Raw genomic sequence first — 21,397 nt, forward strand, 5'->3', positions numbered from 1 at the left:
ATTTTTGCTCATAAGTCTAAAACCTGCACAAATAGCATTATGGTTACTTCTAGGTAAATTTTATACATATATAAAAGGTCTTTGAAATTATGTCGTAGGTATTATATTTTTAACCCCCGACGCAAAAAGAGGGGTGTTATGTCCGCTATGTGTGTTTGCGTGTCTGTCTGTGCCAACTGCCACCGTAGCTCGCTAACGGGTAATACGAATTAGATGCGTTTTTTTTGTTACATTAGTTGTTTATTATATTATATAGGGGTAAGTGGGAATGAAAAAAACGAATGATAGTTGTTAATGTAGGTTGTTAATGTAGGTTATACCCAAGTGATATATCAAATGAAAATAGACGACATGTTTGAAACAATTAGTCAAATTTTATCAAAATCGGTTCATCCATTTATTTGATATAGGGGTAAAAGTGGGAATAAATAAATGAATTTTATCAAATATACTCAAGTGACGTATCTAATGAAAGACATGACGTGTAAAGTACAATAAGACAATCATATTTTATCAAAATTGGTTCATCCATTTATTGTATATACATAATATGTAGGTATATAAGTGGGAATAAAAGTTGTCGAATATACCCAAGTGGCATATCAAATGAAAGGGCATGACCTGACGTGAGAAGTATAATGAGGCATATTTAATCAAAATCGGTTCATCCAATAATTATATGTAGGGCAAAAGTGGGAATGAGCAAAACGAATGCTGTCTGTTATACCCAAGTGATATATCAAATGAAAAAAGACGACCTGTCAGAAACAATTAAGTAGTCCAATGTTATCAAAATCGGTTCATCCATTTATTTAATATACTTAGGGGTAAAAGTGGGAATAAATAAATAAATTTTATCAAATATACTCAAGTGACTTATCTAATGAAAGACATGGCGTGTAAAGTACAAAAAGACATATTTTATCAAAATTGGTTCATCCATTTATTGGATATAAGTAAGGTATAAAAGTGGGAATAAAAGTTGTCAAATAATATACCCAAGTGGCATATCAAATGAAAGGGCATGACCTGACATGAGAAGTATAATGAGGCATATTTAATCAAAATCGGTTCATCCATTTATTGATTTATAGCGGTAAAAGTGGGAATGAATAATCGAATGTGGTCAAATAATATAATCAAGCGGCATATCAAATGACGTGTGAATTACAATTAGTCATGTTTTATCAAAATTGGTTAATCTGTTTATTACATATAGGTAAGCATATAGGGCACCTTAGGGGTGATAGTGGGGATAAATAATCCAAATGGAGTACCAAACGAAAGGATATGACATGTAAATATATAGGTATGATTAGACATGGTTTAGATCAAAATCGGTTCTGCCATTTACTAGGGGTGAAAGGGAAAAGTTGAAAGTCTGTGAAAGTAGAAGAAATATGGGAGCGGGAGAATAACCACATCCTGGAAATTTTGAACTCTTCTTACCTAAGTTTTATAGCTCAGTTTAGTAATAAATTTTACTAACAGTTCTTTTGTGCTATTATTTATTTTATTTCTTAACTTTATAATAATGTGTAAGTACTTATAATTTAGTTGTATATGATAATACGTGTTTCAAGACGTGTTTACTCAATAATTGTGTGTTAAGTAGTAACTACTATGCAGTCACTATTCCACGCGGACGAAGTCGCGGGCACAGCTAGTAATTTAATATTTTATAAATACATATATAGATAACACCCAGACCCAAAAACACATAATCAAGTTCATCACACAAATATTTGCCCTGACCGGGGATCGAACCCGGGACCGTCAGCTCAGTAGGCAGTTACTTTACCTCTGCGCCAACCGCGTCGTTAAGAATATCAAGAAATCATCATAATGATAATAAATCGAAACTAAAGTTAAATACCTACCTACGTCATCTTGTTTTATTTTCTAAATAATCCTATCAGATTACCTTTATATGAAGTATGAACCAAAAAGTTTTGAGATTTAAACCGTAGAAAAGGTTTTGAATGATCCTTTGCGTTTTTTTTCTTTATGCGCCTAAAATTAAATATTTCGACATCGATTCCCATAAGAATGAAGTATTTTCCCGTTATAAAAAGTAGCCTATGTTCATCAGGTAGGTATAATTTTTGCTTCGAATGGTGAAATAATTTTTCAAATCAATCCAGTAGTTTCGGATCCTATCCAATACAAACAAACAAACAATCAAATCATTTCTGTTTTGTAGATAAATACGAAAGTTACTCCGTCATAGTAGGACAAAATAGAAAATAGTGGGACCACGAGAAAATAGGTATTCCCGCACGCGTCTGAACCGATTTTGACGGAAATTTCGATATACATACACGGTACATACCTACGTTGAAAAAGGACATCTCAATTTTGTTGCATAAATATTAGTTGGATTCAAGGTGTAGGAACAGGGATTGAATAAGGCACACGGTTGAAGCCGTAGAATGAAAGTTGGTAATTTATAAGATTAATTTATTGTAAAATAAACTACTTCATTTTACTTAAACATATTCTATTTATCATTTATTGACTTATCATAAACTTTTGAGTCTAGTTAGGTACTAGTACCTATTATGTGAAAATTTTGAAAAAAAATGTTTTCTTTAGGAAATTATTAGCATATTACCTTGTCTTGTCATTAATTTATTTACCTACTTGGTAATAATCGGTCGAACACTTGTTTAAAGTTTATTTTCCTTGTCTTTTCCAGGTAATCTAAATTATTTAATTTTTGCAGTAGGTAATTAATTCATTTCGGCTTGAACAGACAAGGCCATTAGGTGAAGCGAGATTGCCAAATATGGGTGATCTGTAGATTGCCGTCCTGCTGTCGAGCGTTCGCGGTACGGACGCCGCGCTGTTGCCGCACCGTGCATTTTGTATGAAAACAAACGACCGGCCGTGCGCCGTACGACAAACGCACAGCTTCGGCAGTCGGCACTGTAGCGACTAGCGGTCCGATACGAAACGCATAAATTGAAAGAGCCATAAGTGTTGGAACAACATTCCACCACCATTTAACCAGTTTAACAAATATTAATAATTTTCGTTTCCAATACCGGAGACATATTTTAAAATCCTGTTCTAACCCTGCATTTGTATCGAATTACAGTTTACACATAAACTTTAATTAAATATTTATTTTATTTACTGGTTATAATATAACATAACATTATATAGACCGTTATTTTCTGCCTATTTATCATTATAATTATAAACATTGTAAGTATATGTTAACGGAAATGTATGTAATCCGTCATTGTATAAAATTCCCAGGAAATGTATATGTAATTCCTAAAATCGCATGGAAATGTGTGAAATAAATTATTTTATAGTACACATTTCCTAGGAAATCCATACATTTCCTAACTAACAGTCGGAAATGTAAAACATCTAAGATATTGGAAGGTACGCGGGACGAGGGGTATGTATGTCGCAATCGGATTGTATAATCCGCCGAATTACAAACGGCCGGCATTTTGTAATATGCCGAAAATTCGTAATCAGAATTTTTTGGTTTGGATAAGGGGGTGGGTTAGGTTAGGTTCGTGTTTTTTAGAACTAAACAGAAATAGGAGCCCCACGAAGTGGGGCTCCTATTTCTGTTTAGTTCTGTTTAGCTCGCGACCGTCTTTTTGTAGAATGTTTGAAAAAGACGAATTTCGGCATATTACAAAATGCCGGCCGTTTGTAATACGGCGGATTATATAATCCAACTGCGACATGTACACGGGGACAGCAGGACGAGGGGACTGATTACCTTAAGGACGCTGTCACAAATCTGCGTTACTCAAATTTAGGTATTTAACGTCGCAACGTGGTTCGCGGGACATCACGCTCACGTAAACATAGCGCAATCCATTTTATAGACCATCTTCATACTTGATATTTTTTTTTTTATATTTTTATTGAAATTGAATCCAGAAGATTACTGGGAACTTTAAAAAATTCATTTTGTTATTTTTATTAGTAGGTACGATCCTTATAAGTATTTTAATGTATTCAACCAACTTAAAAAAGTGGGACTATTTTACAACAATTTGAATATGAATTGTATTATTGTATACAATATCGAAGCTTTTTAAGAAATATATAAAATACTTTTTTAAGAATTATTATCATACATAATATTATGTTACCGGCAATATATTAAACCCGGCATTGTATGCAATTCTTAGTAAATGTAGGTATGTTATTCCGAGAAACAGTCGGAATTAAATAAATTAAATTCGTCACATTATCTATATCTTTAAATCTGAACTTTTCCTAAGTAGCAAACACATTTGCAATTGTGGGTGGTTTTTGGGGTAGCTATTAACCAATATGAGGTCAAAACTAAAATCCAAGATGGCGCGGACGAAAATTTTACATATTTTCGTCATGGGTGTCATTTTCATGGTAATTGGGGTATCTATTAACCAATACGAGGTCAAAACTAAAATCCAAGATGGCGCCGACGAAAATTTTACATCTTTTCGACACGGGTGTCATTTTCATGGTTTTTGGGGTAGCTATTAACCAATATGAGGTCAAAACTAAAATCCAAGATGGCGCGGACGAAAATTTTACATATTTTCGTCATGGGTGTCATTTTCATGGTTATTGGGGTATCTATTAACCTATATGAGGTCAAAACTAAAATCCAAGATGGCGCGGACGAAAATTTTACATATTTTCGTCATGGGTGTCATTTTCATGGTAATTGGGGTATCTATTAACCAATACGAGGTCAAAACTAAAATCCAAGATGGCGCCGACGAAAATTTTACATCTTTTCGACACGGGTGTCATTTTCATGGTTTTTGGGGTAGCTATTAACCAATATGAGGTCAAAACTAAAATCCAAGATGGCGCGGACGAAAATTTTACATATTTTCGTCATGGGTGTCATTTTCATGGTTATTGGGGTATCTATTAACCAATATGAGGTCAAAACTAAAATCGAAGATGGCGCTGACGAAAATTTTACATCTTTTCATCACGGGTGTCATTTTCATGGTTTTTGTGGTAGCTATTTACCAATATGTGGTCAAAGCTAAAATCCAAGATGGTGTCGACGAAACTCTTACATCTTTTCGGCATGGGTGTCATTATCAAGGTTTTTGAGACAGCTATGTAGGTATTACCAAATCCCCAATATAACCGTCGATAATTAGGTATATTTTTCTTACTCCTTTAAAGTAAACTTAAATAAAATAACTAAAACGTTAACAACTACAGTTTTGTAGAAAGTCTTAAAAAAAACGATCGATTTTAAAGAACATTGAAATGCATATGCATTTCAATGTTCTTTAAAATTGTGTGTTGTGTTTTATATTACATTTCTAAATTCTAAATATTAGAATTTAGAAATGTAATATAAAACGCAACTCTGTGGCAATCATCATCTGTGTTTATATTCTGACAGATATTATTAACTTTAAATATATTCGCTAAACTTTTTTTAAAATAAAGTTTATCTAAAACATTTAAACGAAGATAATAAAAAAAAGAACGTGTGTGCCGAGAAAACGTGTCAGATTCATAGATACCAAAACCGCCGCCTTGCTCCATAACGCGACAGTATTACCATGACGCGATCTTGAAATTCGACGACCATCTTGGATTTTAGTTTTGACCTCATATTCGTTAATAGCTATCCCAAAAACCATGAAAATGACACCCATCACGAAAAAAGTCAAATTTTCGTCAGCGCCATCTTGGATTATAGTTTTGACCTCATATTCGTTAATAGCTACCCCAAAAACCATGAAAATGACACCCATGATGAAAAGATGTAAAATTTTTCGTCGGCGCCATCTTGGATTTTAGTTTTGACCTCAAACTGGTTAATAGCTACCCCAAAAACCATGAAAATGACACCCATAACGAAAAGATGTACAATTTTCGTCGGCGCCATCTTGGAATTCAGTTTTAACCTCATATTGGTTAATAGCTACCCCAAAAACCATGAAAATGATACCCATGACGAAAAGATGTAAAAGTTTTGTCGGCGCCATCTTGGATTAGAGTTTTGACCTCATATTCGTTAATAGCTACCCCAAAAACCATGAAAATGACACCCATCACGAAAAAAAGTCAAATTTTTCGTCGGCGCCATCTTGGATTTTAGTTTTGACCTCATATTGGTTAATAGCTACCCCAAAAACCATGAAAATGACACCCATGACGAAATGATGTATAATTTTTGTCGGCGCCATCTTGGATTTCAGTTTTGACCTCATATTCGTTAATAGCTACCCCAAAAACTATGAAAATGACACCCATCACGAAAAAAAGTCAAATTTTCGTCGACGCCATCTTGAATTGTTTTACCCCACCAATCTATTCAACAACCCATAAAAAAGAGCATCTGAAAAGTATCAAATATTTCAAATCACGAAAACGACAGTGCACGCACAATAATCTTTTTCTAATTCGTTTTATTTTTGGGACAAGGAGCGATACACCCGTCCTTCCAAGAGCGCTTCTGAGCGCGGTCTGACAACCCGCGAGAGCAAAATGTATGAAGAAATCAAGAAGTATTTTTTTAGCTAATAATTGAAATAAAATTTTGATTTAGATACAAAAAAATTATCAGAATCTATAAAGGACTATAATATATCCCTCAATAATTTATAGGTAAGAAGATAGATTACGCTTTTAATTTTCTTAAAATTGTACCGTTTTAGACCCCATTTTTTTGCATTTTATGCGATCATTGTGCTGGGAAAATCGTATTTCAGCGACAATTTTGTATGACGTCGTACAATTTTTATAAGATGATCGTAGATCTGAATATATTATCTTTAAATTAAGATATTACTTTGTTCTCACGTGTAATTGCTTTGAGTTAAAATGGTACCGTAAAATAGCGTTTTTTGTTAAAAATCGGTAATAGCACCCTTAAATAAATGAAAATTTGATTTGATTGAATATAAGTTGATTTAAGAAATGTTAATTAGTAAGATAATATGAACATATTATTATTATTTTACGGTAAGACTGTTACCCGATTGTCTCAATAGGTGCTATAATAAAAAAAAATAACAACGTGTTTTATTACAGAAATCATTTACTTTATATACATTTCCTAATACGATATTGGAATTATATATAATTCCAAGGAAGATTATACATTTACTAGGATATGTATGCATTAAATAGTTTATTAAACAATATTTTATACATTTCCTAAGTGGCATCGGCATTGTACACATTTCCTATTAGTTTGAGACCCATTCGTAAATAAGTCTTCAAATAACGTTTGTTTTATTATCTCGAAACTGCAATTAATAAAAAATGAAAATATTTTTTTTTTAATAACTAATAAAAAATATCCTGTCCAGGATTTTTCCAGTCAAACCATTTTTAAAACACTTAATTTATTATAAAATTGGTCTCATTCTATTATCACGCCGTTGCATTTCGACTTATATTCGGATCTTAGACCACTAGGATTTGTATACAATTCCTTGATTTCATACATTTCCGGTAACATAGTTATACATAATTTCATTTTATTTATTTACATTAAGTATATACATAATTACATACTGATATTATATCTACCTATACATATATATATGTATATATATGTATATCATGTTTTAACTGATGTATTTATTTATTAGTATTTATCATATTAATAGAAATATATCTTTCCCATAATATACTCATGTTAAATTATCATTATATACAATTCTAGACTGAAACTCCAATAGTCACTTGGGGTCACTGAAAATCAGTGGTGGTGAGGTATTAATCACCTTGCCATCATATACTGAGTTGGCTCCATTTGTCAGGTCACTCACTGCCACATTACAGTTCTTAGGAATAAGATTATTTTTATTTAATTATTTTTCTTTTTATTTCTTTTTGTTTTTCCTTCGTTTATATATGTATCTCGTGTTGTGATCTTGACAATAAATGTGTTTTATTTATTTATTTATTTAATGTCCCTTACTGCATGCTTTTCATGCAGTTGTCCGCACCATATGTATTGTGGTCTTTGTCCATACACACTTTCTCCAAAGCCCTGTTTTGGTCTTGTTTGATGTATAAGCTCCTGTATATTAGTAAAAGTTAATCAAATATTTAATTCTTATTTCTTGAAATTTGGTATAGTATTCTTTGTGTGATACAAATCGAAAACAACAGTCAGGTTAGGTAGACTACAATTTACAAAACTGGCAGGGTTGCCATGCAATGGTTGGTGGTTAATGAAACACTTGACTCGACTGTAAGCTTGTATTGAACTGCTTAAACTGTAGAACAACAGGACTATATATTCTAGACGCACACATACAATAGATTGCACACTACACTGTAAACTGTAGAATTAATATTAAAGACATAGTTCACTATATATTTTGTAGTCTTTGATTATTTATACAACAGACTAGAAATAAATACTATGTATGCGATTTTACCTATTCTAGCCATCCATTTTAGTGTTCCTTAAAATTAAGTACATCTTAGTCAAAGGACAACTTATTGTGTGTTTGCCCGTAATGCACTCATAATAATTTTAAGTTGAATGTTTGTCATTCTTTATGTACCAAACACAGTCACGGCCACGGCGCTCATTCCATTTTACTGGTATTAAAACACATGAAATCCTTCATGATCCCATATCCTTCTTAGTAGCAAATGTAGAAATCCCTTTCTTGTGTCTACAATGTTTTTGTGGAGAATCGTATTTACATTTGGGATGGATTAATTCTTCTCCTCTCTTGAACAAATTTGTTATTGCGAACGTGTACAAAATATTATGTTGACAGTTGACAGTTGACACTTGACGCCAAAGACTTGAAAATAAAAGGTACGTGTACATATATTTACATTAGTGCCATCTAGTGGCTCTGGAAGGAAAAGAACATCAAGTCAGTGTTTAACGTGCCATCTAGTGTGTTAAAAGCAAAAGACTAAGAGATATAATCGAACATGTAGTACGTTATTTCCCCACTGGCGCTTTAATTGCGTAAATTCATAGTGCAACTTTTTTTGTATGGAGTGCACCGTCTGTTGTATACGTAGTATATTATTATTAGTCTGTGCTAATATCATAGGATTTTGCATTAAATAGGATTAAAAGATTTGGATGTGATATCATCATACATACTTTTTAAAAACCATCTATAAAACGGCATTTGAAGTGATACAGAAAGAAAGCTTCGAGTTTTGACGTACCTAGTTGTGTAAAGTATAAACACTCGGGTATTTATTTTGAAGTTTGAAATCAACATAATTCGTATTTTCAGCTGGCATCATAATGTTTATCTACTTTATTTGGCATCTCATTTGATTTTGTTATTATTGAACAGTATCAGAGACTGTAAAAGTGAGGTAAGAAATATCCATTTGATTGTCGCCTTGTACATGACCTTGACTCATGTTAATATACAAAAATTACAAAAAAATATATGACGGATTCTTAAATATTATAAGAAGCATTTATTTTGGGCTAAATAATATGTATACGTAAAGGGACCTAGTATATAACATTACAATGATATACTCATCATTACTGTTGGGTGTTTTTCCATTAATCTTTCTAATTTATGCTTCTCCATGCAAGAAGTGCATTCTATTGTGACCTTCCTTGACAAGTTACAATAATAATTGTATTTCCCAAAATTGTGTTCGTATATTTAAAGTTTAAACTAATTATATTTGCCAAATAATATGACAACAATTTCTTAATTTTAGATCACAATGACTTTAATAGAGGGTGTTGGCGATGAGGTTATACAGTTTATGATAACTGTGTTAGTGATAGTCATTGCGTCATTAGCCTGGTGGTCGACTAATTCTAGACCAGACAGATATAGAACAGTTTTGCTTATGAGATCTCGTCCCACCCATCCGGTAACAGTCAGTATAAGAACAAGTAAGTTCTTTTTTTACTTTTTCCCTGCACTTAAAATAGGCGCTTGATGTGGAGTTGCGGAGAAATGCCCATATATTATTAGTTTTTTAACTGATCTTGCTTTTAATGCTAATCAACAATGAGATGCCTTTATCATAAGTATATTTTTATATAAATCAGCTAAAAATAAGTAAGTGTCAAAATAATATTTTCCATTTCAGGATCAATTATGCCTAGTCCTAGTCCACCAGTAAATAACACTCCGCCAACACCTGCTCCCGAACCAATAGGTAAAATATTTTTTTTTATCAATTACTAGCGACCCGCCCCGGCTTCGCACGGGTGCAATGCCGATACTAAATACACTACAGAAAAATTGTGAACGTTGTATAGGTATAAAAATATAGCGGCCCGCTCCGGCATCGCACGGGTATAAAATACATAGCCGGGCGGCCGCAAACGCTACGTCCCGCAATTTTTAAATCTGTAATATCTTCGAAAATATTCACTTAAATCATACGGTGTAAAGGGCCATATAGATCTATATTAAATGAACAATGTATCCATGGTATTTAATTGGTTAAGGATTAATGCTGTATTGGTTAAAATCGCTTCGAAAATTAGCCATTATTTGTCGTAAAAAGTAAATGACAAAAAAAAGTTATTGTGGGTTATCCATAAGAGATAGACATATACCATCGCGGACTTTTCTGTAGACCTTTTCAATGTGTATAATACTTAGTACATTATTTTGATAAAACTCGTAGGGTTCAGCCTGCGTTTGCAATGTAAGCGGAATAAATGTAATTTTTTACGACATCACATTAGAAACCTCAAAAATAACAGTACTTCTCCACTACTTAATGGATCTTATTATACATATAAACCTTCCTCTTGAATCACTCTATCTATTAAAAAAAACCGCATCAAAATCCGTTGCGTAGTTTCAAAGATTTAAGCGTACAAAGGGACATAGGGACATAGGGACAGGGAAAGCGACTTTGCTTTATACTATGTAGTGATTAAAAATCATTACATTGAGCACATTGGACTTAAGTTATTAGCCATGGTTAAAACTGGAATTTCAAGTATAATTTCATTAATTTGACCAAGTTTTCTGTATTTTTAGCAAGCAGTTCAACATCAACTAACAGTAGTGGGAATAGAGTGATTCCCATACAAGAGATGGATAGCATTGTGGACGCAGACATGGCCATGTTGGACAATAATCGCCTTCATTTCTATAGACTGATCGATGGTATGACTTTGTTTAAAAATTGTGATGTACAATTGTAAAAAATGTATACGTGTCTATTTGCTAAATAAAAGCTTTGAATTAGGTTTGGTGGAATATTTATAAAGTGTTGAAGTGAAGTAAATATGAGATACTACTAGTAGGTTCCAGAAAATCAGAAAGAACCCCAGGGCTGCGTGGAATGTCATAAAGGAAATATCCGGACAAAAAAGAAAGGGTTCTAATGCAAGTGATTTATTAAATTCGTGTAGTTGTCCCAGTCTATCCGTCAATTCAGTCAATAATTACTTTGCGAATGTGGGTAAGGATATGGCTCATAAAATTATTGAAAATTCTCGATCGGCTACTTCAAATAATTATAATAACCCAAACATCTTTCCACAAATCTCTTTAAATACTCCTGTAAATTCAATGGTACTTCTGAACATTGAAAACGAAGAAATCCTTACAATTATTAACAACCTTAAAGACAAATGTGCAGTTGGCTGGGATGGTATTCCCGCGTCCGTCATTAAATCTGCAAGACAAGTTCTCGCCCCTATTATCTGTTATGTCCTAAACCTCTGCATATCAAAAGGCGTGTTTCCAATTGTTTTTAAAAGAGCTGTTGTCCATCCGATTTATAAGAGTGGAAATAGAGATAGTGTCGCAAATTATCGTCCGATATCTGTGCTTACAGCTTTATCCAAAATCTTTGAAAAAGTCCTAAATAACAGGCTTCTTACATTTCTTAATTCTAATAATGTCTTTTCAAAAAACCAGTTTGGCTTTAGACGGGGCCTATCTACAGAAGATGCATTACTGTCATTAACTAATTGCATTATTAACAATTTTGAGCATCAACTGAAAACTGTAGCTCTCTTTCTGGACCTCTCTAAAGCATTCGACACTGTCTCTATTCCTATTCTTCTATCCAAATTGAACGTTGTGGTATCAGAGGCTCTGTTCTGGATATATTTAGCAGTTACCTTTCTGACCGTACACAATGTGTCGTTATTAATAACATCAAGAGTGAGTATGTTTCAGTTTCATTCGGCGTTCCTCAAGGCAGTGTCTTAGGACCTACCCTGTTTTTACTCTACATTAATGATTTATGTGACCTCTCTCTCAATAATTGTAAAATAATTTCGTATGCTGACGATACTACTCTGATTCTTTATGCTCAGACATGGAATGAGGTACGTAGTATTGCTGAAAACGCCTTAAAACTTGTCCAATATTGGCTGCAACAAAATCTTCTTACCCTCAATATTGCGAAAAGTAAATTTATAACTTTTGCGCCCAAAATTTCGTCCATGCCCCCTGTTACGTATACCCAAAAAAGTAAAAACCCAGTGGTCGGCGAACCACTCTCTGTATACGTACGAATTATGTATGTTATTTATTTCGCTCTGCTACCATTATACACTAACAATAGTAATATCAAACCTAGGTACATACCTGAGATTACCACGTTGCGTAGAACATAAACTGCACATAATATGTGGTGTGTCGGTCAGTCAAATGTTATAAAAACAATAGGGGCCCCTTGGGGAGGAAAAACTATATTTACGGGAATAATAGATAATAAAAGATAATGCAAAAGAGACAATTTACGATGTATATACGTCACCACAGTACAGCTGCCATTGCCGTCGTCCTTTCACTTCACAATAACAACTCGCGGTCAGCGCGTGATTACTAATATCAATTAAGAATACACAATATTATGGATATTAAAAACTCCGTGGGCCGAATGCCGAATTTAATAACGCTCCCGATGCGCTCGGCAGATAACTATCTTCCGTGTAGGCCGATAAAACACTAAATACACGACTGCTCGCTAGCGGCGCGGTTGGCGGACCCCGATAGACTGCGACAAACAATTAATATGAATGCAGCTCCCTCATCAGGTGATGTAGTCGACTCACCAATTGAAAACATCGCGGTTCCGCATCAGTGTGACCATTTAATTATTTTATCTATTCCGAACACCCCCACTAACATTCACCATTTGCGCCCATGACTGTCTCAAAACTGACCCTTTTGTTCAATGTAGTTGTACACATCTGGAGAGAGCCACTAGTTTAAAATATTTGGGAGTTTCAATAGATCCAACATTGTCGTGGAAGCAACAGATCGATACCGTTTGTTCTAAAGTCAGAAAATTAATATATGTTTTCAAATGCCTTAGAGGAGTGATAGACTTCCGTTATTTAAAAACGGTCTATTACGCACTGATTCAGTCTGTTACTTCTTACTGTCTAACCTCCTGGGGAGGTTGTGTTAAATCTCTGATGATTCGCTCGGAACGAGCCCAACGGGCTGTACTTAAAACAATCACCAACAAACCTCTCCGCTTTCCAACTAGCGAATTGTATGCCCTATGCCAAGTGCCGTCGGTACGTCAATTATATATACTAAAAATTGTTATGAGAAAACACTTGGATACTTCTTATGACCCCAACCTTATAAATTCCAGGCGTAGATATGACAGGGTGTGTACTATTGAACGTCGCAGAACCGCGGTAGCTGGTCGCCACTATCCATTTATTAGTTCCTTAATCTATAATAAACTCAATCAGGTTTTAAATATCTACCCACTCTGTAATTTTAAACTTAAAAATATAGTCCTTGATTGGCTTTTGTCCCGTTCGTATGAAGAAACTGAAGAAATTATTAAATTTACAGTCTAAAACTTGGAAAAACCCATACACACTGGCACATACTCACACACACACACACACTCACACACTCATATACTCATACACTCACGAATACACATCTTCAGTCTCACAAACACACCTGCTGTCTAGAATTTTGTACTACTTTTTTTTTTCTATTTTTAACCGACTTAATTTGCATATTATTGTTAAACTTGTTACATTATTAAGATGGAACTTATTTTATGTATGGAGGTGGGCGTTGGCATCCGTGCCACAGCTCTTATGCTTTTACGGATGTCATCGTAATTTAAGTTTATGTACAATTTGTTACATATTATGTTCCAAATAAAGAATTTTTGAATTTTGAATTTTGAATTTGACTACAATATAATTATTTTTTACAGCAAAAGTGACTTAAGCGATAAAAAAAATGTTTTTATTATTCAGTATATAAGTACTTATTCTGTAAAGTTAGAATTGTATCAGTCATAGAATTTTTTTTAAGCTATTGTATAGCTTCTATCGCGGGCCTTGAGCGCGGGGACCGAATCCAGAAATACCGTAACGAAAAAACCTCACGCTCCCCACTCCGACGTTGGCGGAGGTGTGGCTTGAAGGCATAGCATGCAATAGCTTTACCGCGGCAGTCCCCGAGTGCCACACGTCTTTTTTCTCCATTGCAGCGCCAACTACCTCACAGACGTCAACAGAAACCTCGTCAGTAGAGACGGAGAGCCAAGAGGAGATGGAGCCGGCCAGTGAGGCTCAGATCAGAGAAATGGACAGCATTGTTAGTGCTATGGAAGCTGATATGACCGTTCACAATGGTAATATTGTCAGTCAATAATTTTCTTTTTAATGGCGTTTTTTTTTGCATTACTATCAATTACGTTGCAGTTGAAGTAATGAGAAAATTATACACATTTATGAATTTTTACTAATTATTGGTGTACATATTATATGATTAAAACATTAGATGCTTACAGCATTGAAATTTAACAAGATTTGTAGTTTATTAGAATACTAGATTTCCGCCCGCGGCTTCCCCCGCGTTTTCAAATAAAAACCCGCATAGTTTCCGTTCCCGTGGGATTTCCGGGATAAAACCTATCCTATGTGTTAATCCAAGTTACCCTCTATATTTGTGCTAAATTTCATTGTAATTGGTTCAGTAGTATTTGCGTGAGAGTAACAAACACACACATACACATCCTCATAAACTTTCGCATTTATAATATTAGTAATATCTTACTAATATTATAAATGCGAAAGTTGGATTGTTTACTTGAATAAAATTCCAAAGAAGTTTTGCTGATGACTGTACAATAATATATTTGTATCTATTTCTAATTAAGGTCACATTGATTGTGACTTTTATCTATGTAAGAACTTGCATTCTATAAAGTTATTATTTTATTAGAACATTCAGAGTGAGTGCTGAATAAACAATATTCTATTTTGTTGATACATTGAAAGTGAGCACTATATTTTGAATATTAGATAAAGTATTCAATATTAGTTAACAATAAGTTATATCATCTAGAGAGAAATACAACGGAAACTTCCACAAGTAGTATGAAGAAAGATGAAAGTTCACAAAACACAGCTGATGTTACTACAAATGAAGGCCCAAGTAGTTCAACTAGTGAAGCAGCGGAAACAAAACATTCAAATAAGATTTTGATCAAGTTAAAATACCTGAACGACACTTTGAAAGAAGTGGAAGGGAGTCTTGATGAGCTTTTGAAGGATTTCAAATGGTGAGTTATTAATTCCTTTTTATTTTCTCTTTCAGAACAACAAGACAAAAGACAAGACCAACTGTATTGATATTTTTTTTTAATATATCCAATGCCTGATTTCAAAGCACTGTAAAATTTTTTGGGTGAATTAAGTAATGGCTAATCCTGTATATATATACGTACTTCTAAGTGTCCAATAAAGAAAAAAAAAATAGCTCAAATGTTATGTTTCGTAAAACAAACTGGATTCGAACAAGTTGTAATTTTCATCAATGAATCTAAAGTTGATTTGACGTAATGGCATATTTTTTTTTAATTTTGATATACTTCAGAATAAAAAAAAATTCAACGCATTCAAATGAACTTTGTAAGGATTGTGAGTATCTATGTGTCTGCGCAGGCGCCACTTCGCGGCCGAGCTGTCCTCCGAGAGCCGCGTGCGTCTGATATTCAACGGGCGCGTGCTCGTGGACGAGGCGGCGACGCTGCGCGCGTGCGGGCTGCACCACCGCGCCGTCGTGCACTGCCTCGTGCACCCCAAGCGCGCGCAGGTGAGCGCACACACTACACTGCTCTACTTTTTCTTTTTTTTTATTGAAGTGAAAACTTCTTTAGCGGCGTTGAGCACTTTTTCTGTAATGGGTATAAAATCTTAAACTCGCGTCAGGACACGTGACCTGATCGAAAAAGCGTAAGACGGATACCATTCCAAAATATCAAACATGCTCAATGTTAATAATCAAGTTTTCACTTCTGCCGGCACTCCCGGAGTGGAACCCGTCTTTTTTTATTGTAGACTAGCTGTGCCGCGCGGTTTCACCCGCATTGCTCCGCTCCTGTTGGTCTTAGCGTGATGATATATAGCCTATAACCTTCCTCGATAGATGGACTATCTAACTCCGAAATTTTTTTTCAAATCGGACGAGTAGTTTCTGAGATTAGCGCGTTCAAACAAACAAACTCTTCAGCTTAATATTAGTAAAGATAGGGAAGCGCTTGACCACAATCTCGCCTGATGGAAAGCTACGATGTGGTCTGAGATGGTCCGCGCTTCCCTAGTAAGTACCGGTTCACTCTTAGCTTGAAGACTCCCAAATTGTACTCGTCGGGGAACACAGATTCAGCAAGCGCGTTGCAGTCCTTTGCGGTTCGAATGAAGGATGTCACGAGGCGGCGACTGACGACTGTATGTATATTGGTGACGTGTTGACGTAATTGAGGCGAAAAAAACAGGATTCCAGTGCTGGATTCTTTTCAATCCAGTCCAGTTTAAAGCACTGGATCGGAAGACAGGCCCTTGCCAGTGGCAATAAACCATATAAAGTATGTATAAACATAGATAGCAAAATCAACTATTTTTCTATCTGTGTCACAAGCTAATTATATATTTTCGACTAAATAAACAACAATTTAAGAAAAGCATTGCAATCGTTAAATATTAATTAAAATCTCAAAAAAATGGTGAAAGAAAGGTTGTTCGAATGTTCAATTTTTTCTTGTTAATATTTATTTCCAAATATATATTTTTAACAGCAACAACGGCAAGCGGAACCAGCAGCTGCTACCCACGAGCTGATAACAGAAGCCCCAGCCGCAGAACGGACATGGGACTTGGAGAATATACTGATGACGCTCGTCAGTGTTGCCCTCACCGTTGTGTGGTTCTTCAGGTATTGTACTTTTAGAAATACAAATTCTAATTGTTTTGATATGTTAATGCTAAATTGTAAATAAAAAAAATTAATGAAAAAAAATTATGTTATTCAATTCAAAATTATCGAAGGATGGCAATAAATATTATGTGTTTGCAATATATATATTGATTGAGTAGGTAAAGTGAGGGTTGCCAGTGAAAAATAATATTAAATGTTTTGAAATATTTTTCTTTTAAATATTTCGTTTTTTAAATAAACGAAGTGATATTTAAACAATTGCAATTGCAAGAATTCATGTGTTCACTAGTTTCTTGTTTTTACAGATGTGAATATTCAAACATGTTTACCGCAAGCGCGAGCGTAGCTCTGTTCGGGCTGACAGTCTTCTACAGTGTTGCCATCTTCGGCCTCTACCTGTCCGATACATTCCACTTCGACCGACGACCGCCACAACAAATACCTAACAACTGATTCACCAAAATCATCCAATATTCAACCATAGTGTCAATGAATTAGAGGAATAGAAAGTTTTGAGTGACAGTCGTTTTCATAGAAAATCCAAATTTATGAAAATACAGTGATATTAATTGTACCTTCGAAACAGTGTTGCTATTCTAGAGAGAGATTTGAAATATTCATATAAAGTGTTGTTATGTTTTTCATTTTAATACCATGTTTGAAAATTTTCTAAATAAGCATCGATTTACGGTTTCTTGCACACGGCTAATTATTTTACTTTTTACATTAATTAATTACCTAAATTTTGAGTATATTATAATTTATATTGTAACTGCAGTTAACGGTATATTTGTGAAATTGTGATTTTGGTTTAATACTTTCGTGAAAATCTATATTATACGTTAATTATATTTAGTTAAGTTTTTGCGCTAAATTCACGGAATAAGAATTTTCTTTAATTTTTCATCCTCTTTACAGTACATAAGTTTATGCGCGCAATTTAGTATATTTTTACTATAAAAGGGTTAATGCACTACAATACAATACAATGTCTATATAGTCTTTATATTTATCATACACACTAAATTATTTTTGGCGTAGAATATCATTATTAGCTAATATTTTAGTGGCGTGGTGTTTCGTTCTCTTTTTGTTTAATTTTATGTAAATATTATTTTGTATATAATATTATAACGTAGCTTAAGTTTTTGGCGCTGTGGAATCTTGAGCAATAAACACTGAAAATGTATTTTTTATAACATAATTATTAATTATCCTGTCATATATGTGTTACCATGTTTACCGTCCAAAAATATTTTTGTTGAAGCACCCTCAGAATTGGTCTCAATTATGTAAATATTTCGTATTTTTTTTCTTAAACAATTTAAAATTATTTAATGGTAAACATTTTTTTATCTTATTTTCACCATTCGAATAAGTTTTTCACATTATTGTTATTTAATTATAAGATCATAAAGGAATCTAAGAACACAAACCCGTTTTTTTATTTTAATCACTTTTTCCGATCCATTTAAACTGATCGAGTATGCAGGATTAGTGTTGGAACAAGTTGAATAGAAATTATTTTTTTTAAATTTATTTTCAATGAAGGCATATTCCTTAGCATATTCATTACCCCAGTTTCATAAAAAATAATAAAATAACACAAAAAATGCAAAATAAATGATATGCAATTATAGGGTTACTAGCGACCCGCCCCGGCTTCGCACGGGTGCAATGCTGATACTAAATACACTACAGAAAAACTGTGAACGTTGTATATTATAAAAACATAGCGGCCCGCTCCGACTTCGTATACGTAGTATATTATTAATAGTATGTGGTACGGGTATAAAATACACTCACCGGCACGGAATCTTGGCCACTGCAAATTTTTGGGTAAAATAACACAATTTCTTTTCTACTACAAAATTCAATAAAAATTTTATCAAAACTAGTTACTTTAATGTTTTTACTAACTTTTAGTAATAATTGGAATTTTATAAGAAGTACTAACGCGTAGATATGAATTAAACAAGAATTTACGCTTTTCCTGTGAAATTTAAATGATTTTTTAAAAAATGCCCAAAAATAAGAAAGAACGTTTCCATAAAAAAAAATTGAACCTTTGAATATAGGATGTTTCCTTCTCTTTCCTTAAACACTGTTTGCATCCAGTCTGGCATACTCTAGAAGACATTTTTGATGTCCACTTGAGCTATAGTGTACCAAACGGCCCCAGCTGTATTTCTAAGCTCATTTAACATTGGTGCTGGGTTGGAATCGAACTTTATGTTTCTTTTAAGCATGTCCCAGATGTGTTCTATTGGATTAAGATTCGGGCTACGAGCTGGCCACTCCAATTTTTCAATAATAACCTCTTGAAGGTACTCTTATACGCATCGTACGACACGCGGACGGGCGTTATAGTGTATTAGTAGCAAATTTTCTTCACTGATAAACCTGTAATAGGGCTGAAAATGTTCCTGGAGAATTTCCTCAATGTACCTGATCAAATTTAAGGCATTATCTACGATAACTAACTCCGTGCGAGCATCGGAACTTATACCTCCCCATACCATTATTGACCCTCCATGAAAAATCGCAGTTTGAGTGTGGTGATGGGTGAAAACCTCTCTTCTCATCTCCTCTATACTGACTCTTGGCTATCAGAAGCTCGTAAAGTGCCTTAGCAGTCATCTGTGAACACCTCACGAGCGCACTGGCTGTGAGTCCAGTTTTCATGTTCTCGTGCAAAACGAAGACGTGCTTCTCTGTGATGTCTGAGGAGTTCTGGACGACGTGCTGGTCTGCAAACCTTCAAATTAACTTCCTTCATTAGTATTCTCACCGATTGCTCACTCACATTTCTTATCCTGGTGTTTTAGAGCCGGTGGCGTATCTCAAAAACTGTCAGAAAGCCATTTCTGAGTATCTCTTGAACAATAAACGGGTCTTCTCGAGCTGATGTGCACCTCACGCCTTCATTTTCTGGTCTGCACGTGTAGCTGCCAGTCTCCTGGTATCTTTTCCATGCATAGTGCATCGCTGAACGTGGTACGTACTGTACATTAGGTACTTTACGTTGCGGCAGTCATTGGTCTGACATTGTGATGGCCTGAGCAGGTTGTTCAAATGTTAACGGCATTTTTTATTGTTTGTTATGATCATTGACTACAGTATAACAATAACAATATCTTAAAACGTCATAAACGATATCGAAAAAAGTTTAAAACGAACAATTCGTAACTTCGGCTTAACCGCACAAATCACAAATTTCGAGTAACTCTTAAAAAGTGGTAAAAGATTATTCTCAAACTTAATGATTTCTTACCATAAAATTAAACAAATAATATGTTAACATATCTGCATACAAAAAAATCGTGAAAAACACTTCAAACTTTTTTTATCGGCAAATTGGTAAGTGGCCAAGATTCCGTGCCGGTGAGTGTAGATAGCCGGGCGGCCGGCCGGTACCGCCGCAAACGCTACGTCCCGCAATTTTTAAATCTGTAATATCTTCGAAAATATTAACTTAAATCATACGGTGTAATGGGCCATATAGATCTATATTAAATGAACAATGTATTCAAGGTATTTAATTGGTTAAGGATTAACGCTGTATTGATAAAAATCGCATCGAAAATTAGCCATTATTTGTCGTAAAACGTAAATGACAAAAAAAGTTATTGTGGGTTATCCATAAGAGATAGACATATACCATCGCAGACTTTCCTGTAGACCTTTTCAATGTGTATAATACTTAGTACATTATTTTGATAAAACTCGCAGGGTTCAGCCTGCGTTTGCAATGTAAGCGGAAAAAATGTAATTTTTTACGACATCACATTAGAAACCTCAAAAATAACAGTACTTCTCCACTATTTAATGGATGTTATTATACATATAAACCTTCCTCTTGAATCACTCTATCTATTAAAAAAAACCGCATCAATATCCGTTGCGTAGTTTCAAAGATTTAAGCGTACAAAGGGACATAGGGACATAGGGACAGGGAAAGCGACTTTGTTTTATACTATGTAGTGATGACTTATGATGCCTAAAATATATTTATTTATAATTATTATGATACTTTTATCAGACTTCAAAAAAAGGAGGAGGTTCTCAATTCGACCGTATATATAATTTTTAATGAAACATCCTACACGGAAACCGGGCTTTATAGGACAAGAAGCACAATAGACGCAAGCACTCCATCGTGTATTTGCTATTTCACGACAATCATACGCATTTTAACAGCACTACCATGAATAATTTTACCACAATAAAGCCTCATAGTAGGT

General features: G+C 34.3%; 1 protein-coding gene and 1 long non-coding RNA gene across 2 annotated transcripts in view; one reads left to right on the top strand and one right to left on the bottom strand.

Moving 5' to 3' along the window:
- The window catches only part of LOC149488349 (uncharacterized), a 97,840-nt gene that overhangs the window by 36,508 nt on the left and 39,935 nt on the right, over window positions 1–21,397 (bottom strand). The window lies entirely within an intron of this gene.
- On the top strand, window positions 9,033–18,588 carry LOC149488353 (uncharacterized). Its single transcript, XM_089695034.1, has 9 exons — window positions 9,033–9,315; window positions 9,679–9,859; window positions 10,060–10,128; window positions 10,968–11,096; window positions 14,422–14,565; window positions 15,282–15,498; window positions 15,881–16,031; window positions 17,014–17,150; window positions 17,459–18,588. Exons 2-9 carry the CDS (start codon window positions 9,685–9,687, stop codon window positions 17,604–17,606), a joined length of 1,170 nt encoding a protein of 389 aa, XP_089551160.1. The 5' UTR covers window positions 9,033–9,315; window positions 9,679–9,684; the 3' UTR covers window positions 17,607–18,588.

The sequence above is a fragment of the Colias philodice genome, chromosome 5 (assembly GCF_061535455.1).
Source record: "Colias philodice isolate Cphi_HAF_F1 chromosome 5, ilColPhil1 Martin Lab GWU primary, whole genome shotgun sequence".
Lineage (NCBI taxonomy): Eukaryota > Metazoa > Arthropoda > Insecta > Lepidoptera > Pieridae > Colias > Colias philodice.